This window comes from Haemorhous mexicanus, chromosome 1 (assembly GCF_027477595.1).
Source record: "Haemorhous mexicanus isolate bHaeMex1 chromosome 1, bHaeMex1.pri, whole genome shotgun sequence".
NCBI classification, from domain to species: Eukaryota; Metazoa; Chordata; class Aves; order Passeriformes; family Fringillidae; genus Haemorhous; species Haemorhous mexicanus.
The window spans coordinates 32,260,261-32,286,332 of NC_082341.1; the positions used below are offsets into that span (position 1 = coordinate 32,260,261).

A 26,072-nucleotide genomic window follows, 5' to 3' on the forward strand; every position below is an offset into this window, starting at 1 on the left:
GCTTGCAGAGGTTCCACACCCAGCCTCAGTTCCAGTAATGGTGCTCTACTGAGTAACATTAGGGCTCAGAGGATGGTACCCTACCTGGCCACTGTCCACCTGGAGGGAAGAAACAAGTGTCTGTGACCTGGCAGCAGAGAAGGTCAACAACAACCTGCGTTAACAAGAACACAGGCAATGGATGGAGTACACTTAACGAATACTGAGTAAAAGGGGATGACCTGTCACAGGCAAGTACTTCATCCAGTTTTGGGTCCTCCAGTACAAGACATCCATTAAGAACCTGGAATGAATTCAGTGAAGGGCCCACAAGGTGACTGGAGAGTGGAAAACCTCTCCAGTGAGAAAAAATTGACATGTTGAGCCCAAGAATGGACAGCTTTGGGGAGAGCATAGCAGCAGCTTTCCCCAGAGGTCACTGAGAAGACAGACCCAAGCTCTCCACAGAGGTAGAGGGTGGGAGAACAGGAGACATCAGGCTTAATTTGGCACAGCAGATGCCCTCACCAGGTATAAGGAAAACAATTCTCACAAACAGGATAATTAATCCTTTGAACTTGTCACCCAGAGAGGTTGCAGGAACTGTATTTCTAGAGATCTTCTAGAGGGGACAAAACCTTAAGCAATGTGGCTTGAATTCAATACAGAGTGCTGATTTGAGCAGAAAGTTGAGCTACAGACCTCCATAGACCCCTTTTAACAGGAATGGTTCTGTAATTCTCAGAACAAACATGCCACAATGCTGGGTAAAGTGGTTGCATCATGATTAAAGTGACTCCTTAATTAGAAATTATAGCTAGGGAGTGCAACACCTTAACAACTGAGTCCTTGAAAAAAGGTCTTCACCAACACCTTTCTAGAACTGCAAATAAAAAGGAAGGATTGGTGGCTGGTTTCCCAAAGAGTTTTGTACCAAGAAAATTTTTTATGTCTGTTGAGATTTCTCAAGTTTTGGAGTCACTGTTAGTGACAGGGTAAACAAATAACTATTATTCTAGGCTTGTGAGCAACACATTGTTTTAACAGTGCCAAGCAACCCTATGGTGGCAATGCCAAAATTCTTGCACACTAACAGCTGTTTTAGGTATTAGAACATTCTGAAAAGTTAAAGAGATTACAGGTCGTGATTTCCTTTATCACAGAAGTCTAAAATCCAGGAATGAGAACAGACTCTCATCTCGGTCACAGGACAATGGAGCAAATTTGGATGGGGGAGAGTTTTTGGTCAAACAGTTGCACTGAAACATTTCTTCCTTTTTCTATACCCTTCACCTGGCTATTTTTACCATTGAATTCTGAAAGGGAAGTAAGACCAGTAAGAACAGGCTATAAAAACAGTCTCAAAAGACAAATATTATGCACATATTAGCTGGAAGTTGGTGCTTAAAACTCACCAGTTAGCTGTGTTTTGAGAATTAGAGCCCATCACAACCAAAAGCAGCTTGCACTCTTAAAACAGATATCTTTGAATCACAAAGATGTGTGGTCCATCTTAAAAGTCTCAGGTCCAAGTGGAAGCTTTTCTCCACTCCTTGTCCCCTCCACAGGATCTCACAAAGCTTGCTCCAAAGTCACTGCAACTTACTACTCAGCTGGCTCAAGATCATGTCAAAAAGCTGAGACATCTCACAGCGCAGTTTAAAACTTGCTCAGCCAAATTATTTGCCTCTGCCATGAGTCCTGTGGCTTCCTGAACATCCACCCAACACCACATTTCCTGCAGCACAGCCCAAAATCTTCTACTTCCTCTTCTTTTGGCTTAATTACCTGGGCCACCTGGAGTAAGAGCAACTTGCACACTTCTGAGCTAGGTCAGTCAACCAGCTCTGATCCCATCAGTCTTCTGATTTCCCTGAAACAGGGTTTTCACACCATGTCTAGTTCCTCTGGTTGGAAGACCACCTTCTATATCTTCTAGGTGCTTAGTATGACAGAGCCCTGACCTCACCTCTAACTTCCCTACTCACTACTTATGCTACTACAAGTTTCCTAGAGAAACTTTTGTGTTAGCTAATGCAATATGGCTTTTCTAAGCCTACAACTATAATAGAAGAACAACAAAATACCTTCATTAGGGACTCCTAGGACATTAAGTCTTACAGAGGGGCAAATGTTTGATAAAAGTATCACGATCAACAGCTTTTAGTAGGACCCTGATTTAAGTGAAAAAATGCTGTAGCCCAAATCTCAAAGAAAATTAACTTTCCTCACTGGATTTTCCCCCTTTTTTATAACAATTTTATGACAATTATCAGCAGAGCTGTAACCAACACATCTGTATGAATAAATCACCTTAAGTGAGAAAAATGCTAGTTGAATGTTTATCCCAGGACCTCTACTGCCTCACTGTATTTTAAACACCTGCAAGTAGTGTTGATTACCTCACATATACCTGTAAATATCACCCTCTATAATTAAGCCAAGCAATTAAAATCCCAACATAAGCCAGTATGTCATCTGAAGTGAAAACTGGGTGGTCTGCCACAGTCACTTTCATGTATCAGATTGCCTCACCTGCAGCTAAGTCCAGCCAGATAATGGGAAATATATGTGGATCAAGAAAAGCAGTTAATTCAGAGTGTGTGTCCCAGGTCAGATAAGAAAGGAAAGATGATCACCCTCTCTTTTCTTCTTGTTAGAGGAGGAGCAAAGGCAGCCCTCCCTTGCCCCCTGGGTATAGATCCAAGCCAAAGAGGAAGCATTGCCTTTCTGAGGTTCTGCTCTGCCCTAGAAGCTGCCCTGCCCTCTATCCTGTAGTTAGGAATCAAATGAAGCTTGTGATCAAGATTCAAATTTTGTTTGATGTACATAATTCTTGATAAATCTCTCCAGTTTCTCATTATAACAGAATTAATTGGGGAAAGGAAGGGAAAACTGTACAACAGCAGGTGAGAGGCTGACCTTGAGATCCCTGTCAGGTAACAGTCGTGACCAGCCCACTGCCAAGCTAAAAGGCTCAGTTTCACAGGGTTTGCAGGGAATACACCATCTAGTGTTGCATCAGGTGTCTGCTCTCTAAATTTGAAGATGGCACAAAGCTGAAATGGAGTGACAATATACCTGGGGCCAAGAGCTCAAAGCAATCCTAAACTACCAAAATTACTCTGGAGAAGACTCATGGAACATTCCCAGGTAAGAGACTTCATAACAATCAACAGTCTAGAAATAAGAGCCTTGACAAGAAGTTGAAAGAACTTAAACTCCCTCCTTAACCCTCCCAAAGCATCATAGATCTTCCAATATGTAAAAACACTTCTGCAGAGAGCAGAATAGCATGTTCTCCATTCACCTGCTGAGTAGGACAAGTAGCAATTGACAAGAAATATAGCTTAGTGCCTGATGTAGCACACTGTTTTCTGTTTCCTTCTCAAAGATCCCTACCAGAGATTCCCGGACCTGGCAGGCAGCAGCAGATTTGTGCATGCTTAGCTTTCTGCTAGCGTTTTTATAGCTAAACATTATTTTTATAGTCCTACACCAAGTGAGGATTCTTAGAGGAAGCTTGAGGTGAGAGACCCTATTTTGGTATTTTGTATACATCTTTACTGTTGAGTCACCCTACTTCTAGAGTACTTTTCATTTTACTTACAGCTCATTCCTGCATCTCCTATTTACCTCTTGGTTTTATGAGAAATATCTGCTTTATATAATCATAACTTATTCTTAATTACTATGGTTTCATTGGTTTTCTTTTCCTAAAACCCACAAGATCCCCACCTGTCCTTTTCATATCCTGCATCTTAAGCAGGTACCCTTCAACAAAATTAGTTTTTACACTGCCTCTCTGAAGAACAATCAATCAATCCACCTCACAGAGCTTAGCTGCTTTATTCAAAGCAGCCATAGAAGCTACTACAGATCCTCAGGACAGTTACTCAGTGCACTGTAAGACTTACAAACATTTGCCCAGTGAGAATCAGTCTCTATTCTTTAAGTGATACTCAAAGTTGTCTTATAAAATATGCAGATATGTTTGAGACATCTCCACCTTCCTCACACGGTCAGAAATCTCGATGTAGGACCTGGACTCACTTTGCAGCTCTAGAAATCCTTCTCCATTACTACTTCTGCTTGGGGAATCTGAAACATTGAAGGTCTCAACTATGAGACTTCATTTTTCATTTCCGTGAAAAAGTGGGAAAAGCAAACCCTCTTTAGTAACATTCTTTTGCTTTCAGAAGAGCTAAATCAGACCTTCCTTCCCACACATTTCTGTCCCCGAAAGCAACCTGCAAGTCTCACAGCAAAGCTAGGAATACACATTCACAGCATTTTTCTTGCTTTCTTTGCTCACTCAACAGGTTGACACTTCACAGGCTCGGCTTTTAGTCTACCTTTTTTGTTACCAAGTTCATCAACACTATCTGTTTATCTGCTCCATCCAAACCGATAAGGAAATAAGCCCACAGAAGATAAGTGGGAACTCTTCAACAGCTACCTTCCTGCTGAGCCAGCAAGTGCCATTTCTGGCACCATCTGTGTCCTGAAAGTCTGTTCTCTAGTGTTTTATTCACTCAACATGGAAAAAATATTTGGAGAGAAAATCTCTTGAAGCATCTTCTACACCCATAGATGCTAGTTTTAAAATGTTTTTTTTAAAAAGAGATAAGAGGGGGTGGCATTGCACATCTCCTTCTCAGAACTCTGCTTGAATCCCCATCGTATTACACCAGAAACAAACTCTAGGTACTGCAGTTTTAAATCACCATACCTATATCTCCTTCCTGAGGGCCTATAATTTTGTCTTGCAAATACACCTCCAGTACTGAATACACACAAGCTGAGAAAGAGTACTTGCCATTACAAATTAGGAGTCAAATCAGCTACAGACTGCAGTTCAGGAAAGAGTAAAAAGAGATCTATTTACTTTTCTGCAGCAACCAGGGTACTTGTTTCCAATGAGTAAGAGATAAGACTGGTATATGTGGAGAATAGGAAACAAGGGTTTTCCAAATCCTTCACTGGTCATGATTCTTAGCATCACTCTGGACTCTGTATTTCGAGAGTGAGGACAGAAAAGGGGAAGAATACTACCACTACATATTATACTGCTACTACCCCCATACTACCAGCAAAAATGATGCACTGTTTGAGAGTTTGCTTCACAAAACAGACTTTGAAACAGGATAAAATTATTTATTTAAGCAATAAGATCTGATCATGCATGAGTTCTCCACATTACAAATTATGGATACAGTAACCTCTATAGGCAAATTATGTGTAAGCAGCAGAAAAGGAAGATTATGCATGCAGAAGTCATGATGCTTCTATGGAACTGGTCACTGACCCAGAATCCTCAGAGACAGCCCAGTGAGGGTAGGGGCAAGATGCAAGTGAACTCATGGATGAGTTAGAAAACTTGACCCTGGCTAATCCTCTATCAGTCCAGACTCCAGCTACAGTCTAAGGCAACTTCTAAATTTTCTTAGCTCATACAGAGATGCTGTCTTGCCTCCACCTCCAGTTCCTCCTATCTGGGCAAGGAGCACAAGAGTACCCAACCCACACATACAGAAACCCACAGAACCTTGCCAAAAATCTTGTGAAGTTCAAATTAATTACCAGACAAGTTTTGTACAAACTTAACCTTGAATGACTTGGAATAGATTAGAATTTTATCTTTTACAGCTGCACTTTTCAAGTGAGCTCTTCAGGATAGCAACCTTACAGTTTTGCTTCAAAGTAGTAACTCAGCAGATTATAGCAGTTCATTATCTGCCCTTTTCTCCTCCACTTAGCTCTGAATACAGTCTAAAAGGGTTATCTTACCTTTTTTGCTTATACCATGATGGTCTGATAAGTGCATAGAGAGGTCTTACACAACACAGAGGAAACAAGCCCAATTGCTATGGCTGGTTTTAAGAGTCAGTATTTTAATCAGTAATGTCAACCTACGTGAAGGAGAACACTAGTTGGAATATTTTTGTCAAAAGGGGCAGCCAGGAAAGCAAATAGCTACTCTGAATTCCAGGACTTCGTTCCTGACAAGTCTTGCTAATAAATGCCTGTTACTCTGTGGCCATTTATACCCACTGTTTCCCAGTCTATATGGAATAACTGTGGGACAAGTGCCTTACCATAAGTTTTTGAGACACACAGTTACATCCCAGGGGAAGTCAAAATTTCCTTATCACTAAAGTTCAATGTTTTCTCTCTTCCCTTCTACTAAAGACACTAAATTTTACTGAATAGACTCGCATATCTCTCAGAAAGATAAGAGGGTACACCAGTGAAACAGTTTCTACCAGTGAAACAGTTTCTAAGTTTTCACCAAAAAGGCATTTACTCCAGCATTCCACGAATCTCAAAAGCCAGCTTTTATCTACATGGAGAACAAAGGACCTATATCAACAGTCAAGGGACACCTTCCTCAGGTGATGAATCTCAAAACATTCTTAGTTCAAATTAACCTTCAATATTCCCTGAAAAATCTTCTGGTTTTGGAAACCAGGAGGCAAAACTCATCTGTGGTGCTCAGAAGTGGGAGCTGCTACCAAACCCTGTTTCATATGAGCTGTATTTAAGAATGTTATAGATGCCTTCCTTTTAAGAGGGCCCTGTGGGTGTTTTGTCACAAGCCAAGGGCCATCTCTGGGCACAGAGGTCCTCACTGGCCCCAGGCCCACATGGCCCAAGGCGTACAGGGACCACTGTGTGACACCCTGGCAAGAAGAACAACTGCGAGTCACTGAACTAGAGGCAAGCACGCTGACTTCTAGGGACACTCCCATAGGAGTGTCCCTAGAAGTCAGTCTTCTTTTTATGAAGAGCTTGTTTTTATAAAGAAAAAAAAAAGTAAACAAGATAGTTACTACAGCTCTTGCAAAGAATGGCACCAGAACCTTTCGAATAGTGCCTTTGCCAGGGGAAAAGCAGTTGATGAGAACATTAATCTGCTGTTCTTCCCACATATCCTGTGTCACAGTAGAAGGAAAGGTGTTGCAGAGTACAAGGTGTGATTTGTATTTCAATACAGGACATACATGAGGACTGGACTAACTAACCTAGAGACCTCTTTAGTCAGTTGTTTTGGTCTGGTTTTAAGGATTTCACACCTATTAGAAGTCAGTCTTGATTCAAGCAATTAACAAAGGGGTGATGAGGCAAGCGAATTGGCACAGAGGGACTATAAAACACAGCCTAAGTAAAATCACTCCAGCTGCTACACATGCACACTCACATACCATCCACTCAGAAAATATTCTGCAAGAACGTTGCTTCAATATAAATACCTCTCTGAACAACATACATTTCTACTCTCCCCACTAACAAAGACTTGTTTTAAGGGGGAATCATCAAGAACCTTTTTACAGAGTTCAAAGGAAGTTTTTTCAAGGTTTTTAACACCAAAAAAAGATAACGGAGCCCAAGGTAAACTGACATAAGACAATTCTCTGATTAATTTAATCACCAGTCACTGTATTTTATCAGCACTGCTTTAAGGACAGACAAAGCTTACCTGCTTGAGTGCAGAGGGGCCAGACCACCAGCACTTACAAAGAAAAGCTTTAGGAAGTTAGTGGACAAACTGTACTTGCCAGGCAAGTCTGGTGTTGCAAAAGAATGCAAAAAAAGTACTGCAGAAACTTTCGGGTCTATAAATTCAGTGCTCAAAGGGTCAGGTCTGTAAAAGTAACTTTGGAGCACATAGGCAATGCTGAGATGATTTTAACAGGGACAATTTTGACTCTTCCTTGGGAACTTTAGGAAGACAAAGTGTTTTTAGAAAGATGGGCAGAGAAAACATCAGTCTGAGACCAGATGTCACAACAGAAACTGCAACAACAGAGAAGAGGGATCATTTAAGTCAGAAACCAGACGGGAAGCAGGATAGATACCTGTAATATACAAGCAGTATTAGCTACATGTGTAAGGAGTCATGAGCAGGTAGAAGCATTTTTAAGTACTCTGCTCAACAGCACTTCTGTTAAACATCTGTTTATTCACATCTGAGTTGTATGCCTCTGCTCTGATACTTACTATTCCTACACAAAATCCTCAGAGGAATTTTGTACCAAAAAAAAATAACTTAGTTTTCAAATTAGTCAGCCTCAACCGCTTCTATTAAAATGCGTCCCAGAAGTTTGACATAAAAAAGTAGTTATGAAACTGAAATAGGAGATAATAGGTGGATACTGTTAAGCTGAGGGGTATGCAAGACTTGGGAAGTGCAGAGGAAAAGCTCAGGTAGACAGCTGGCACCAGAAAGGCAGGCTGGAGCAGTGAGAGGGGGTGTGATACCTGACAGAGACCCGTGGGTGACAGCCTTGATTCAACAGACCAGTGCCTCCATTTTCCTTCAAAGCTAGGAGGCAATCAGGCAGTGCAAACAAAGAAGTAGCTGCAGATGGAAAGTCAGATGAAGGCAACAGACCAAGCCTGCTGGAGAACAATGCTACCGGAGCTTTATCCCCAAAAACCACCACCCTCTAAATTCCCTCAGGCAAGAGGATGACTTAAAGCTAATAAAACATGAAAAAAATATTTTAAACATATACAAGGCAAAAAAACAGTAAAGAAAACTTGTTTATCTGTTCTCACAGTTGGCAATCTACTGCAAAAATTAGAACACTATTTGTGGAGTGTAAATAGCAAGTACATATTATACTGGTGAGAGCCAATAATCAGAATACTGTGAACAAACAATTTGCCATAATGACACCAAAACAGAGGAGCAAGGAAAATAAAAGCCCCCAAAAAAACCCACGCCCAAAGAAGGACCAGAACTAAATCTCTGCTTCTGTAAAAGTTTCAGACCAAGTATTTAAATAAGAACTTTTATTAAGTTTGCTGAACTCGTACACCAAACACCAGCAAGGTCCAAAATGGATGAGCTTTCAGTCAAAGAGAGTGACTGCATCAGGAAGTCGGCATTCACCAAGGAATCCATTTCAACATTTTTTATGGTTAACTTGGAAAACAGAAATGAAGGCAGTTATCTGAATTGCTTAGAAGGCTCTATTGTTCCCTCTTCCAAAGGATTTTTCCCCAGAACAGAATGGGTGGTGTGTGCAAAGCAAGTGAAAGGTGGGGGAAGGGGAAAAGTCCTGTGGATAAAGAGAGAAACAGAAGCATAGTTTAGAAGCAAAAATAAAATTTTTTTTAAGTAACTTCCTACCTCCCACTGCAAGTGTGGCGGGATATTCCTGATCTGAAGCTTCCGACTCCTGCAGATAAATTAAAGAAAATAGTTTTAAAAAAACCCAGAGAAAACATTATTGCAAGATAGACTATACATAGCAGTGTCATACATTTAAGCATCTGTCATACTAAAAGGGGCAAAACCAAATACAGAATTCAAAAAAACCAACAGATCGCCGAGGGGGGAATGTCAGGTCAAAACCATTTCAAGTCCAAAGAACTGTTACAGAAATACTTGTTACACATTTGACAGCTGTTACATTTCATGAAGCCTCCACTTTTCTTGAAGAGTATTTCTATTTTAGCTTTAAGGCCTTCAGTGTCTAATTCTCTGTTGTAAATGGGTGTGATAATCCCGTGTATTTGTGCTGGGTTCTCCTTTACATACTTCTAGAGTTTTTTGTTGTTATTTTGGGTTTTTTTAATTCACCAAGACAATACCCCACAATGTTACAATCCTTCAAGGTAAGGAATATAAATTTGAATAAATACATTTGTTTTAATTTTAAGCTTTTAATTAATCTAACAATGGACATTTTTCTAATGTTCACATGATTAACATTCTTCATTCCTTATTGGGAGGAGAGGGTAGGAATCAGTAAATTTACTGTATCTTCACCCCAAAATTTACATCAGTTTTCACTTATCTACTAAAGAAAACATTCACTTTGAAGTGCTACTGCAAAGCCTGGCAGTGTGCTGGCTTCCCTTCACAGCCAAGTCCTTTGTCTTCTCCCTTCCCCCAAAGTGAGAGAACAAATAAATGCCAGAGATGCCACAAACCCCTTGGGATTTACAAGAATGTGTAGATTAACACAGTTTCGGTTAGGCTCAGGTATGTTGAGCTAGTAGGGTCAGCCTGACCATCCTGGGGAGCTCTGGGGAAGGGAGAGGGGACAAGAGAACAGCCGAGACTTCAAAAGTCTCAGCTGCATTTTGGTACACCAAAGCAGCTAAAATAAGTGTGTCTTGTGTTCCAACACTTCATTCTATCTCTCATCTTAATTGCTTAATAATGTCCTCTCTCAGAAAAATATGCTTAACATTTTAAGGATTTTTTATAACAGTTAAATTTATACAAGCCAGTGAAGTCTTCAGGCAAAACAAGTTTTAGAGATGTTCTTGTCTAGCAATAAAATTAAAAGCTTTCCTTTTCGCCCCCAAATCCTTTTTAAATACACTCCTTTCCCTAACACCACCACCTACCCAGGCCTGCAGTGAGTGTTTTACATCTTAAAATGCTCTTCCCCACAGGCTTTGTTCAAGGCACAAGCAGAGGTTACAGCACAAAGCCACTTGCCCAAACTGCTCCTCGTGTGGAGGTGCCATCCCCAACACTACAGTGACCGTGGATCAAGCAACAAACATGATTTGGCCAGAAAACAGAATCAGATCTTAGTTTTGTAGCCTTTCTCAGCTGTTTTCACTCCCTCTCAAGCAAGTAGGAGCAGATTTCAGCATTTGATCGTATAAATAGGCAAGGAAGGGAGAACGAAAACCCAAACCACACACAACCCTGTTAAGTTTCATTTTCAGTAGAGCAGGGAAAGTCAGGAGCTGCCTCACTGTAACAGGGAGAGCAGAAAATTTCCTTGAAGCCTGCAAAGTTTCTCTCAGACCATCATCTCAGCTAGTGATACTGCTGCAAAACAGTCACCCTAAAGTAGTGATATACTGCTCTGAAACATCAAAATAATCTCACATGGCAACCAGGAACCTGGAAGTTGGGTCCTGAGGTAGAACATAAAAGGGGATGTTCATACAACATTAAAAATACTGGGCAATTTTAACACAGCAAAACCCCAAACCACAATATTGGCAGCCAATACACTCTTCAATATGCTTCAAACCGTGTTGTGCCATTGCTCTCTCGCACTTGTAGATCCAAACTAAAATTCGTGATTTTCATAGCAAGGAGCGCCATTCACAAGAGGATCCGAGCCCAACAGCCCCCATACCCATAGCAGGTCTCACCCCAGCCCCACTCCCAAATTTGGCCACCACAGCTCCCACTGAATAGGGTACATCCACTGGTGAGAAGGGGAGGAAGTCCTCTGCAGAAACGCTCATGCAAGTTTCACAAAACTACCACCTCACACTTCATTTCAGAAGGAAACCGTCCTGAAAATCTTCTCTACTGCTCAACACCTGCACAATGGACCAAAATAATGCAATCTGTGCTTTTAATCATCTAATGCTGAGGATTAGCACAAGGCTTGGCACTGGGCTTTTTCCTTCCCCTTGTGACTTGAGGGGGCTGAAAAGTTTGATACTACTTAAAACTTTTAGCCAGCCGACATTTGTAGAGCAGAAATAACTTGAACATTCTAAAAAGGAGAAGGAAAGAAGACAAACAAGGAAGAAATGCCACCTTAAAATTACTAGTTCCCCTGCCACATTCACAAACAGCAAAAGAAAATGGCAAGCTAAGTACAAAACAGGTACAGTCCTGTTGTGTACCTCAATTTATGGCAATAGTGAGACACCTATTGTACAAAACTGAAAGGTCACTCCAAAAGTACAAGAGTAGCTATAAACACAGCATTTAATTTGGAGCTATTTGTACCTTCATCAGTTTCTTGGCTGCAAGTAATTTTGACTTGCCACCTAGTGCACAAGTTTGAAATCTGGTGTTTACCGATTCATGTCAATTTTTTTTCCTTCATTTTTTTCTGAATTGCAATTAGCCATGGGGGAAAAAAAATGTGATTGAATAAAGCTTTGCATGGCTAAGAGAGGAATCACACAGAACCAGCATAAGAGATGATGAACACATTTGAGATCTTGCCATTTCATTTGCTATTAGTCCCTGCCTAGGAAGTCCTAATATATTCCTTAAGAATGCCTACAAGTCCACAAAGCTTGCACCTCTTTCCCTCTCCACGCACAGGAAGGAGAGCTAGAAATGACCTGGCTGTTTTTGTGCTCGCAGGAGCAGAACGAGCAGCGAGCGACCATCTCCCACGTGCTGCCAGGACCGGCGGATGCAGCTCCCGCTCGGAGATCGCTCCTCCCGCTCTCTCCCGGGCAGGGCAACACGGGCGATTCGAGAGATCCCGCAGGCACTCGCTCTGCTGCTTGCGTGTGAGCCCGCAGAAAACCGGCTCTCAAACTCCTCTAGAAACATCCCAAACCAAATGCAAAAGTGTAGCAGAGGATAAGGGACGAAGCTGACAAATCCTGACTGAATTTAACAGAGCAGCAACAGCTTCCACGAGGATGCGTTCTGACTTTAGCAAGCACGGAACTCCACACAATAGGTGGGGAAAGGAAAAAGTATAGAGTATCTTCCTGGAAAAACACTCCCATCTCAGGCAGTTAGCCCTTTCAGGATGCTTTCCATCTTCCTCATGACCCTGTTTTCCTCAGCAAAGCAGAAATATGCAAAGATCCTACAGCTTTTATATCCCAGGCAGGAGAACCCTACAGAGGGTTTTGTTATGTTCTGCTTTGAAATAACCTCAAGTTTTGCTACTTTATGACTACTTGCACATACATCAAGTGGGTAAAACACAAAAACAGTCCCTTCTCTTCCCATGAAGGTATTTTATTACACTAGTTTCATTTAATATTTAGCCCATCTAGTCTTGAATTCTTAGTAAACCCTGTCAGCACCTCTCATCAATGTGACTCACGTAAGCCTTGTGTATGCACTTTTTCCAGTTTAAGCAGAATTCTTAATTCATTTCTCCCATTCTAAATAAGCATTGCAAATAAATGTCAACCAAAAAAAAATTCTGGGCAAATTAGGTTTGTGCCCTGTATAATACTAAGGTTTCGGAATGCTACTTATGTTCACAGCACATGACCAGGTATTCCCACTCATTTCTCTTTTTCAAAGATACCCAATGAAAAGTGTTTTGGGTAAGAAGAAAAGAGACTTCTCTGGTTTCTGTACAAGGTTACTTCATAAGCAATTGTTTGGCAATAATTTACTTTCCTTAAGAGGAATTGCACACATTCTGATTCTTCTTTTCAGGTGCTAGCCAGGCAATAGAATTCAGTTACTTTAAGCCACTGCAGATGACAATAGGCCAACATATTTCTTCTGGAGCTTTGTATTTGGGGGACACAAATATCTCTGCAACACTGAAAGCAAGTAAAACAAGCAGCCACCGTTGTGCCCCTTCACCAGGCAAGCAGCATATTTGTGCTACACGTGTGCGCAGAGATGGAAAGGGCAAAGTGCCATAAAGATGGATAATTTACTAAAAGCCATTTTAGTGATCTCTGAAGGGGCCACCTCTCTAACAGCAATACACAGAACAAACATGCACAGGGACACCTGGTGCTCCCAACCCACAAGAACCTTCCACACATGCGAAACAATACTAAATATGTCTTAGGAAGAGGGTGGTGGGAGAAAGAAAATGCTGAAATTGTGGCTTTTCTTCTTCACTTCTTTTATCTGTACTCTTTCATTCTCTCTCTGCCTTCAATACATACACCAGGATTTTTTCCTTCAATAGATCAAGTTCCCCTTTAGTTAAAGGGTGTCAAAATTGTCTAGTTTTGCATTCCTGTATTAAGTCTCACTATACACTTTCACTAATACCATCTCACTCTATATTTTATATGACACTTAGCAAGGCAAATCACATCAGATTGCACCTCCCCATAGGGGAAAATAATTTTAAATAATAGGAGATGAACAATTACAAAGCAAAGAACAATTAGGTATCATGTCCTTGCTCACAGTTCCTTTTTTTTTTTTTTTTTTGTATCTCATAGATGTGTGAGAATTTTACAGAGGGGAAACAAATTTCAGAGGGAAACAAAGGCAAGTATCAAAGTGAGTGCACCTCCACACAGTTGTACCTACACTCTCACCAGACCCCTTCTCTCCATCCCCCCTTCCCCCCAGAGACATGCTGCCTCCTACTCCTTAATTCCCATTTCTCAACAATAACACCACTTAATAGTCTCTTATTTCAGCAGCCATCCCAACTACACACAACATTAATGCCTTAAACCCACAGAGCACAAACATACTTCTTTTAAACAAGAGCCTATGGAACAAGACTTAGACATGTTTGAAAGCAGATCAAGTGAACATCGACAATCTTAGTCCATTCAACTGTTTGAACTCAATACCTATGGGATAGAAAGCAAATGGTCTACCTTTGCCACTCTTAAGAACATGCAAAGAGCAAATGCTTGTTCATTTTCTGCGTTCTAGGTCTGTACTGCCATGCTGGCTACCTGGAACAAGTCCCACCACAGGTGCAGAGTGTGCCAACACCCACCAGCACCGAGTGCTGGTACCCCCCAGGGCTGCCTCCCAGCTTGTGGTGCCCCAGCTCTGACAGCTACATGTGATGCCACTGCAAACCCACTCACCAAAACAACCCCTCTTCTCCCTGAGCTCCAAAGAATGGCACAAAGACAAAAATTGTCAGCTCTCAGCCTTACTTCACTGACAACCCAAACTGAACATAGACAGCTGGAGATGAAATGTTAAGAAAAACCACACAGCAAAAAACCTTCTATGGAGTGTGGGTAATGCCATACAGTAAGAAATGAGTTCTGTGTGAAAAGTCCTGACAGGAACAGCCATAGAAACAAAGTTAGCAACTCTTATAGCCAAATGGAAAACTGCTGGTAATCAACTGAATTTACAGGGGAAGGAAAAGAGGTGCCTTATTATTTACTCTGCAGCCAGCAAAATAAAAACAGGCAGGGAAAATCCCACACAAAAGCTACCCCCACACAGAGTACATTAGTTTCTCCCCCTCGGGTTGCTTCAAGTAGCTGATGCTTGGGCACAACAGAGTGAATCAGTGTTTTTAACGCTCTTCTAGTGGGAAGAAATTTTTAAAAAAAGCAGCCAAGTTTACAGGAAAAAATAAATAATCCCTAACTCTCAGTTCAGATCAGTGTGGTTGAGGGAAAAAGCAGTAGTTTTCTAGTTACAGGGAGTAGGAGGGGGAATTGTCACTATTTTCCTTATGGTAAATGGAAGTAATGATACAGACTGAGCCACTGGAGTGGCTTGTCCTGCAAGAGGTGCTGCAGTCTCTGCCTGCCCCACTCTTCACAATTTCTTGGACTTAAGCAATCTTTTCACTCTAGATTGTTCACATTTCATTCCTGAAAATACCTCATGAACCCTAGTAAGTCGATTCAAATAAAACTTATTGAATGGACAATCTAAGCCATCTTCACCTATAAAATTTTAGCTGTATACACTCATGCAGTTGTATATCTCAGCGTGCGTTTTCCTAAATAGTAGTTCTGATAAATAAAAAAAACAAAGGGTCACACTACCTACCTAAAATGAAAGTAGTCTGAATTTCTTTCAAAAACAAACTCAGGTTCAGTTAACTGATAAACAGCAGCGTTTAAATCCCTTAAAAAGTATTTAATTTCTAGTATATATTACATGGCACCCTGATGGCACTGTTACTACATTTTGTCAAATCAAGCCATTAGCTTGTGAAACAGCCAGTTCATCTTGAACTTACCTAGCAGAAGAAATGAGAAGGGTTTCAAATACTGACTTGTTAAGAAACATCACCACTTTTTATTTCTACACACCGATCTGGTCAGCACAATACTTGAAGAGGAAATGTTATTGCTCCAGTTCCAGACCCAATTCGGCAATTCAAGCAGACAAAACTTGGCTAAGCCACAGGCAAACTGCAGCAATACTTCTCTTTGTGTTGACTCGTTTAATCCCAGACCCAGATTTAAAAGCAGTCTGTACTACTGCTCAGAATACGGATTTTCCATAAAATTTAGACAAAGAAAATTTTTTCTCAAAGCTCACGCAAGACATAATAGTTGGCTCCTAACTACACTTTCCCCCTTTCATCTTGCACGTACAGCCCAGCAAAGCGGCCGCTTTGGAGAGGTGCATTATCTCAGCATTCAGAATGAAAATATGACTCTTGGATTACCTCACAGATCCCTCTGTGCTGATGATCAAATTTCCTACCACTGCCTGCAAAACATGGGGTTTGTTTACTACCTCTGACCGGGGCGAGCCGTCGGAAAGCCGTGCGTGGGGCCAGCACCGCCGTGCAGCTCCGAGCCCAAAGCCACCAGCCCACCGAGCTGCCCTCCCCTTGCACAAGTAACTCAAGCACTCTGAAAGAATCTGCAGCTTTGTGAATGGACTGATGGCTCCACAAGTACAGCCGGAAGATTTATATGGGCACCTCCAAATCACATCGTGCAAAAAAGGCAAATCAAGCAGCGTAAGCCCAGCTGCTGCTCTTGTGTTTATGTGGATTACCTGGATAGAAGGCTCTCACCTGTTATCATCTGCTTTTGGATTTTAGCCCAACAACTCTTCACATCATTAATTAAACTAAAAGCCTATATTCATTGTTTGTGAATTCCCTTGAGTGGACCATAAAGGCATTTTTAAAAGAAAATTCTGAAGATTCTGCCATTGCCATATTAACGTTGAATTTCTCATTAAGAAGGAAAAAACCTTTCATTTTTCAGGTGTTGTTAACAGAAAAGGCTGTTACAATTTTTTATTTTTATTAAAGAATTAAACACTGCTTTAAATCTAAGGGGAAGTTTAATGTCCTTCAGAAAAATGGGCCTATCTTTGTGTCTTGTGACATTTATGGTTTGGTTGGGTTGGTTTTGTTTGGTTCCTTCCCCTATTTTTGGGGTGGCAGTATATGTTGTTTTTTCTAAATGCCACATTCTCTCCCTCCTCCTCTGAGCAGGGGTCTCTATTCCTTTAACAACTGTACTATGGAGCTGATTTTGTTGACCAAACTTTTTCAAACTATGGTCACTTGTCATTTATTCCCTCACCACACAACTAACTTGCAACGAACTGGGATGTGGATAAAAGTGAAAACACTCATGAGGTGCATAAAATATTGAAAATAATCACCTTTAAAAGCAAAAGGACTTCTAAGCATGTAAAAATATTTTGTTTACTTAATATCCTTAATGGAACACTGCGCTCAGCTTTTATCTTTCTTCTCCCCACCCCTCGTTTTCTTCAGCCACCAAAATAGCCAAAGGCCTCTTCTCTCCCATCACCTGTTTTCCCAGTGCCCACAGGGCACTGCCACTTGGAGCAGCCACTGCTTCCATTCTGAACCAGCTATGAAAATCTACATCAGCTGTAAGAAGCAGCCCCAGACTGAAATTTGCATAGGGTTCCCCTGCAGTATGTGGCCACATAAGGAGCTAGGGAGCAGCAGGTTACAAAAAAAAAAAAAAAAAAAAATCATTTCTCTTCACCTTTTTTTTTTTTGTAATTTCCACTGAATTCATCTCCTTTAAAGAACCCAAGCAGCAAAAAGGAATGGTGAAGGATACTTCAGAGTCTGAAGCAAAAAAAGGTACCAGGACTGCAATAATTAAAAAGCCAAGAAGATACTTTGTTCTAAGTAGCTGCTGGGCAAAGCCTCATAGTACTTTTATTTTGTACTTCTTCCCTACTACCATCTCTTACTCACCAAGAGTTTGCAAACCAGTTAGAAATCCAATGGAAATAAGTAACACGTAGCACATACTATGTAAAATTTTGGCAACTTTTTTTTGGTATGGGAGGTATGGCACCAGATTAGATCTCATCTAACAATAACTCAGTGATTCACCCTTCTCAGACTGAAATATCCAAATAAAATTAGCAGCACTCGTAGACAAATTCAGTAGCCACCATGCTGCTGAGACCAACTGCTCAACCACGAGCCTGTGTGTGCAGAGAACATCGGAAATGCTTCCCAGATTCCTTACACCACAGCGATAGACAGGGAGTCCAACCTATTTTGGTCTCCTTCAGGTCACACTTAAGTGAAACTGCAGTTGTTCATACGCAATTTGAGTTCACTGTACGCTCCAGATTAAACAAATTCAGTTGTGGGGGGAGGGTGGAAGGAGTGAAGGGGAAACAAAATAGCAAGAGTTGATCCTCCAATACACTTATAACATTTAATTGCAAGATCTCTGTTACAGAGTCTCAGCATTTGCTACTTTTTTTTTTCCTTTGCTATCAAATATCAGACTAAAGACATTCAGGTTGAGAACGAGCTATTTCAGAAGTTAAACTGAGCGTGGCATTAGGGTAGTTGAGGGACTCATCCCACCTCACCACCACCTCACTGTTTACCCCACACATGCAGTTTTTAAAGAAAAGCCTGAAAAGCTGCCTCTCTCAGGCTCCTCTACAAAAACTGACACAAATTAATGTCCAATTCCAAAGAAAGGATCTCAGTAAACAAAGATTCCTGAGGGGCCTAGAAAATAGAAACACAAACACTCATGCTACTGAAAACACCGTCTAATTTCAAAAAGCTTGCCAGCTATAGCTAGAATAAGTGAAATATCTTCTTAGTCTGGTTTTAAGTGTCTATGTGAACTTCAGCTACCATACTGGCTCCCTGATATTTTCAAGTCTCTTCCACGATATAAAAGGATAAAAACAAGGGCAAACTGCTTCATTTAGGCAACTGCATATATATAGGTATAATATCTAAAAATATTAATAGTCCTAGTGCTTAAAAGAACAAAATAAACTAAAAGGAAAATTAACAAATGCACAGAGCAAATCAACACTTGCAAATGTACAGCCACAGATTTCAGGCTCTTTCCAGTGTCTGGAGCCACTCAAAGTATTTAGAGTGTGTGTGTGCACATGCACACATGGCTTTCTCTCTGCATCCACACTGACTGAAACTTCAATTTTTATTACTGTTTTTCAGAAATACATATATTAATAAACTTTGCAAGAGGACAGCTTAGACTGACATGATAATTGAGCATTTGAAAGATACTATGCTCATCATCTGATGTTCCAGCAAAGCCTAACAATGACCTGCAGGTAATTTGCTCACATGACAAAACTTTTTTTTTAATTAAAAATAATTTCTACCTTTCAATCTCAAGCCAAATCAAGAAAAATGTTAAAAGTGCTGGAAAGACAAACTGTTTATTTTAAATCTTCTAGACCACACTAACAGAAAAAAAAGTAGAATACTCCACCAGTTTTACATAAGAAATATCTAGTTTAGTGTAAATTTCCCATTACTTTTAAAATAAGTAAGTCCTTCTGCCTCAATAGCTTCAGTACAATAAGCCTTGTTAACACAAGTCTAAAAGAAATTTTTAAAGTATAAATTGATGCATGCTGTAGCCAAGACTGCACGGATGCCAATTCTCACTTTGATGCTCTAGTCATCCTTCCACTGGTACACGCTGTTGAACTAATGGAATACCAGCAAGAAGAGCACTCAAGTCCTGTTCCTTACTAATGGCAATTCCACGTGGCCTTAAACTGATTAAGTGACCTAAATCAGATGAGATATAACACCTTCACCAGAGGAGTGCTAGAACCCTTAGGGTCTGCACTATCACCACCAAACAGCTTCCCTTCCTTTCTCTTGCCCTGGCAAAACCCAAAAGTCATCAAAAGTGACCACTCTGCTGTTTGACTCGCCATTTTTATGCTGAGTGTCAATAGATGCAGAAATTTGTTTTTAAATGCAATTGCTTGTTCTATATTTCTGTTACTTCTTACTTCTATTATTTGTTATTGAAAAGAGAAAAATTTGGTGTATGGCTTTCAAACATTATTTTAACTTTTTTAGTAATTTTCTCTGAAAGATTCTCCTCCACAAACTCAATGCTATTCACTTGCACAAAAATTTTGTGGAGAGAAGAACACCAAATGAAATTCTTTCATAGCTGTACTTTCAGAAAAATGTAACATGTTATTTAGGAGACCTGCACAGTCTCCCATCAAAAGATTTTATACCCTTGAAGTATAGAATGTGCCATCCTTCAGCTGGTACACAGAACTAAAGAGACACACCTTGCACACATAAGCAATATTTTTTACATTAAGGTGTGATCTAAAGACTGGTTACTGAAGAAAAATTAGCTTTCTAATTGACACATTTTAAGAAGTTAAATTTATGCGGCAATAGCCATACAAATTTTTCCTTTTTTTTTCTTTTTTTTTTTTTTTTTTTTGAGCAATTGGTTTGGTCAGGGTAAGTTTATCTACACTAGTAAATCCTCATGCACAGTAAATAATTTGTACTGCCATAGTTGAAGCATCACAGATCGTGTGTAGAGTCCTTTGCAATATTTTATATTGACTTAATAGAAATGTTGTTAATTATATCTTGCATTAAACTTCATTTTTAAGAATTACCAAAACAATCTTCCGTGCTTTTGTCATAGCAGCTTTGATTAGTGCACACAGGCTTACATAGTATAATATATGAAAGCAATCCCTGAGCTTTCATACCAGGGCTTGATTAAAGCCTTAGAGTATCATTTCATTCTGTTCAACTGGAAAAGTCAACAACTAAAATTCAATTGTTCACTGACTTTAAATTATGCAACATTTCAATTCTACAATTTCTTTCAAAGGGAAGTTATTCTGAAAAATTGTTTCCATATAAGAGGTGTAAGTGTATTTTCTTTAGCAACCTTTACAATTAATATATATTAATTTCTTCTGCATTAGTAATACTATTTTAAAAATCTACCCTGACTTTACGTAGAGGTATATAGAGCAATTATAGGATAATACTATCACCTTGTAAATAATTCCTTCTTTTTTTTAATTTCTTTTTCACAGAAAACAGGATGCAACACCAGGTTTTGAGGATGAATATCACAAACAGCACTGACTTTTTCACTGCAGATTTGAATACACTACCATGACCAGAGAACAAAAAAATAGAGCTTACATTTCTGCACTGGAAAGTACACTCTTTACGTAGCATTTAACATTGACAATGTTTTAGTTCACTTCACATTAAACTAAGCAAAATTGTAATTTTTGATTAGTTACTCTTAAAGAAGAGAAAAGGCTTATATCATGCTACAGCTAACCAGTTAAATCATAAGTATAATTTATAAGTTAATCACCATTAATGTCAAGATTATTTGCATTTAGTAATCTGCAGTTTTCAAAGACGTGGCATATTGCTGGGTATTTAAATTAGGATTATGAGCAAAGTTCATATGAACAAAGATGATAATTCCGACCACATTTAATAAATTATTTAGCAGATAATTAGTTTGAATTTAGTTTGTATACAGATGTGCAAGCTTATTATCACACAAGACAGTAATTACTATCTTATTTTTACAATCATATGGTGCTGATTCATAAACAGAGATACCCAAATTAGGTGGGACTTGCCCCCACAAACCGATTGAGTTGCTTTTACCTGAGAGCACAGTTTAGCATAGTTTAAATATGTCTCTCAAAGCTTCTAAATTCAGCCATTCCACCTGGATACGGATATACCCAACAACTGAGGATTTCAGAACATTTTTTTAAAGACCAGAAGAAAGTTAAAATAGCAAAAAAAAAAAAAAAAAAAAAAAGCTTAAGGAAGACAGTGGTGTTGTAAGGTATAAGTAAGTCATCCTGACAGATATAAGCCATCCTTCTTTGGGGGTTACTAACCACTTTTTGCTAACACTACTGCTTGTGCATCTTCTTCACTCCCCACCATCATCCCCCAAAAATTCTGTTTATTCCAAACCATGCTGGCACCAGCTTTGTGCCTGGAGCTGGACTATGCAACGAGACAAAAGTACCAGTAACAACCAGAACCCGAACTACCAAAAACCCCAAAACAAAGCAACCGCTCCCTCCCCCTCCTCCCCCAAACCTCAAAGACATGCTTTAATACTCCACAGCCTCACACACATTATACACAGAGAGCAAGGGAAGTTCACAGGCCTGAATGTTAGAGGGAAGGGTTCAGGGCATCTCCTCAGCCCCCCAAACCAGGCCAACCTCTCCTTATCTCACCCCAGTCTCAACAGATAAGTGACACACCACAGCCACCTCCAGAAAACTATCACTGCTCTAATGCCATTTGTTCCTCTGAAATTTACAGGCTTTCATCGTGGTAAAACATGGTTGAGTTTTGAACAGACTTTTCCATGCTTTTCCCCTTTTTTTTTACCTTTTACTGCCCTTTTCTCCCAAAGGTACCACCCAAAATGATACCCCTGGTGACACAAGGGAGAACTGTGTCAGAGAGGCTTTCTAGAATACAAAATCACATGTGATTTCCATCAGCAGTGGAAATCTAGTTTAAAAAGTTAAGATTAACTTCAACTTTGATTTGAAAAACCATTTTTTGAAGTGTTCCAGCACAAAACACATCACTGCTATACAGCGGGAGGCTGAAATAACCACACGTGCGGTGCTGGAGCTGAGCAGAAGTCTCAGTTTCACGTTAAGATGCTGAGCTTAGCGTGTGCAAAACCAGTAACAGTCATTCTGGGTGAACTCTGTGGATCAGGTGACGTGAGCCCAAGGGCCAGGAAGAAAAGCAATATACATAAGCTTATTATTTGCCACAGAGGCAGGCAAAACCCAACCGCAGCCAGTGAATGAAATTCTGTGATTTTAGCGAAGCTAGTCAAACACAAAGGTAGAGCAATCCTTATAATTTCAAGACTTCAGTTAATGACAAGTCTTCAAACTGTTTTCCCAAGACTACTTTCAAGAAAATAATTGGTAGCTTCAACTATAAATAGGTTAAACACAATTCTGCTTGTGCTTTGAGTTCAACTGAACAACTGTCATAAAGCCCAGCTGTACCAAGGGTGTGTACACCACTTTTATCTAAAGCTTACCATTCTATGTTAAATGCAGAATTTGGGACATAGTTACATGTCAACAATTACTTCTTGTTTAAGACTAGCCAGTGCAAAAGAATGGGTAGAAATCACACGATTTATAAAAATCCTCAAGTACATGACAGGAAAAAAAAAAAAATTCTGAATAGAGGTGTATAATACATTCTAAATAAATACAAAAGCAGCAACTCTGAGCAAGGCATCAAATAGAACAGGAACTCACCATTTGTTATTAGGACTCAGACCACCACTGAGGAAAAAAAATCTTAGTATTTAATAAAAAAATATCCTCTACTTTTTGACTATTACAACAGTGTGGGGTGTCTGGTTGCATTAGGGGGTGGATTTTTTTTTTTAAGTATTTTAGCAGAATAAGCATTCTGATGGATCTTCAAATGAACTAGTATTAGCAGGACAAGAACAGTTTTACACCATTTCTACCGAGTTCCAGAATTAAACTCTGAAAAGAAATTTAGTAATGAGTGCACTGTATTTTTTTAAAAAAACCAACAGTAAGAGCTGTCCAATTCTCAATTATTTCTCATCCTATGTTAAGAGCTCCTGTGCATGCAGAAAATTCATACAATTAGGTAAAAAACAAGTAGTGAGATACTGCAGCACTTCTCTCAGGCCAATAGTAGTGCCTCCTGATCAGCAGTGGCAGTTTTTAACACTTTTGGTTAGCATAAAACCAAGTTAGGCTGCTGCCCACCACCACCTAGAACTCATTTATATAATCAAGCTCCTATTAACAGAAACCTCACCGTGTGAGAGCTCTTGCTGCTGCTGATCAGCCCCAGCACCCACTGAGATCGATACTGCTCAGAGACACTCAGCATCAAATCCCTCTGGCTTGACCCTGGTGAACAGCTCCCTCTGTACACCAGAGCCATGGTTTTCCATGAAGAAAGATGTGGTTCATTCAGGAATCTTGTTGCCTTGGTAGGAAAGACCCTTGTGCTCTCTACAGCACAGAAGTACATAACTCTAACAAACTAGCAGCTCAATGGTGAGGAGAGCCTGTGCAAGCTGGTGTACAGTTAAGCAAAGTAATTTGAAAAATTATTTCTAAATTAGCTGCAATAGTTCAAGATAGACAATTTTTTTTTACCTAGGCATTACCTGCAAAAGTTTGCCTCCAAACTTTCACCAGAAAATCATTTAAAGCATGTATATCAGAATTCATATTAAAAAAGGATAATATTCACATTATAAATATAATCTATTGCCATAGATTGAACTACTACCTAAATTCCTCTAGTATCCCGTAAATTATGTTTTCCAAGCACTGCTCTAAAGAGACTCTTCTTTGAAATTTTTATTTTAGATGTAGGAGGAAAAATTGCACTATTCTTCCATGATAACCAGGAAGCCACCATCGCAAAAAAATTCCTCCATGTGTATAAACCAAATAATCCACTCTATCCCCAAAAATAAATTTCTGGATTATCTGTTCTGTAAGTGTTTTAAAACTACTGTTTAAAAGACCCAAACAAACAACTGGTGTCTTTTGCCTTTGCTAGATATATGCATTTTCCCTATCAAAGCCAGAGACATTTTGTCAGCTCTGTTTCCCAGGAGTCTCCCTGCCACACACTGGGGATTCAGGATTCCCTCTGATGGCAGGGGAGAGGGGGCAGACAGAGTGCAGGATCAGGCCCTGGGATGAAAGTTGTGTGGAGCACCTGCACAGCACAACTCAAAGGCAGGGATTCCCCCACCCCTCCCCTTGCTCATAGCCAGCCCTCCTGCCCTGATTGTTCCTAGAAAATTAGAACCTGACCTTGATCAATGCATGCTAGATATTTAATGAATAATTCCAAATCCAAGCCCAGCAAGGTTTTTACTCCACCTCTGACTGGTCTTTAACATGAAATTTCAGGAAAATAAGTAACTGCAAATCCAACTAATAACTTAAGCTTATTATTTTTTCCAACAGAAATTTTAGTTCACACACACTGCAGTTCCCTTCATTGGGAATTCTGATTTCTGCACTAGAATTTTTAAGGCTCCATTAAGGTGAAGTAAGCTCCATTTTTTAGGGAAAATGTATAGAACATGTACATTTAACATCTAAAAATTACAAAACAATTTACCAAAACAATAAAACACTTCTACTTTCAAAGAGGAAAAATGTATTAGACACATGGTGTAGACTACATATTTTAAAATAACATTCCTAAAGTTCAGCTGAGCATGAAAGTTAATCTTTCAAAAGTGAACATTCAGCTCCAGTTGTGTTCAAGGGTATTGGTACTTGGGGGGAAAAAAAAAAACCAAGAAAAAAACACTAAAAAAACTCCCAACCTTACTATTTTTATAAATTCTCCAGATATTTTTAGCTGGTTCCTCCTTAAACTGCAAATTATTCTATGGTAATACAATCTTTTAAAATGCATATGTGGCTATATATATACACACACACACAAGAGACACACATATACGTACACATTCTCTTAGAAACTACTGATTGGCGAGAAATAATTCAGAGGCTACAGTCACAAGATAATCAAGAAATTTCAAATGGAGTAAAGCCCTTCCCAGCTGAAGATTCTCCATTTCAAGGCGGTTTCGTTCCTGCACTTAGTCCCATACCCAAGAAGAGTCAAATCCCTCTTGGACTCACTATTTGTGATCTTATCCAAATTTTAACTAAATTAAAAGCACAGAGTACCTCATTTTGCACGTGAGTGGCAGTTTTCCATTCATTCAGACCTGCAAAAGGACAGTTTGAGTAGATGCTGATTCCCCTGCACCATGAGGAGGCAGGCTGTAGGGGAAGCACATGGCTGCTGGGGCTGTGCTGAACAGGAGACATTTTATACTATGGGTTCCTCTTGTGCCAGCTGCCACAGTAATACAAGTCAGCAAAATAACAATTAATATTGTAATTTTTCATTTTGAAATTTCAATGCACTGGCAGGAAAAAAAAATGGAAAACCACCTTTTTTTGGCCCCACTCTTTTACTGCCTTTACACATACAGTATTTTAAGGTTTACTAGGGTCACTTAATATTGATTAATATGCACTTCATTTGCTAAGTATTCCACTACATATATCAAGATTTTTTTCTCTCTGTAAAAATATGTCCATCTTTAAAAACACACTCACAAACCAATAGTGCAGATCTGGAAAGAAGCAAAACCAGGAGATAATGCACAATTACAATTTTTTTATACTTACCACAAAAACACTGGAGCTCTTGATCTCACACAGAAATTTTTCAAAGCCAAATCACATATTCCAGTTGATGACAAGGAACAACTATCACCAAAGTATCCAGATGGACAGACATGCCCAGAGAGGCTGGGTAGCACCAGCAAGCACTGGGCTAACT

At 39.8% G+C, this 26,072-nt stretch overlaps 1 protein-coding gene across 2 annotated transcripts in view; it reads right to left on the minus strand.

Annotated features, from left to right (window-relative positions):
• IGF2BP3 (insulin like growth factor 2 mRNA binding protein 3) overlaps nucleotides 1–26,072 on the minus strand; it is a 110,557-nt gene that overhangs the window by 76,362 nt on the left and 8,123 nt on the right. For both annotated transcript variants that reach the window (XM_059844929.1, XM_059844939.1), the window contains one exon: nucleotides 9,119–9,167. In XM_059844929.1, the coding sequence (XP_059700912.1) occupies nucleotides 9,119–9,167 (49 nt within the window). The remainder of the gene's footprint in view (nucleotides 1–9,118; nucleotides 9,168–26,072) is intronic.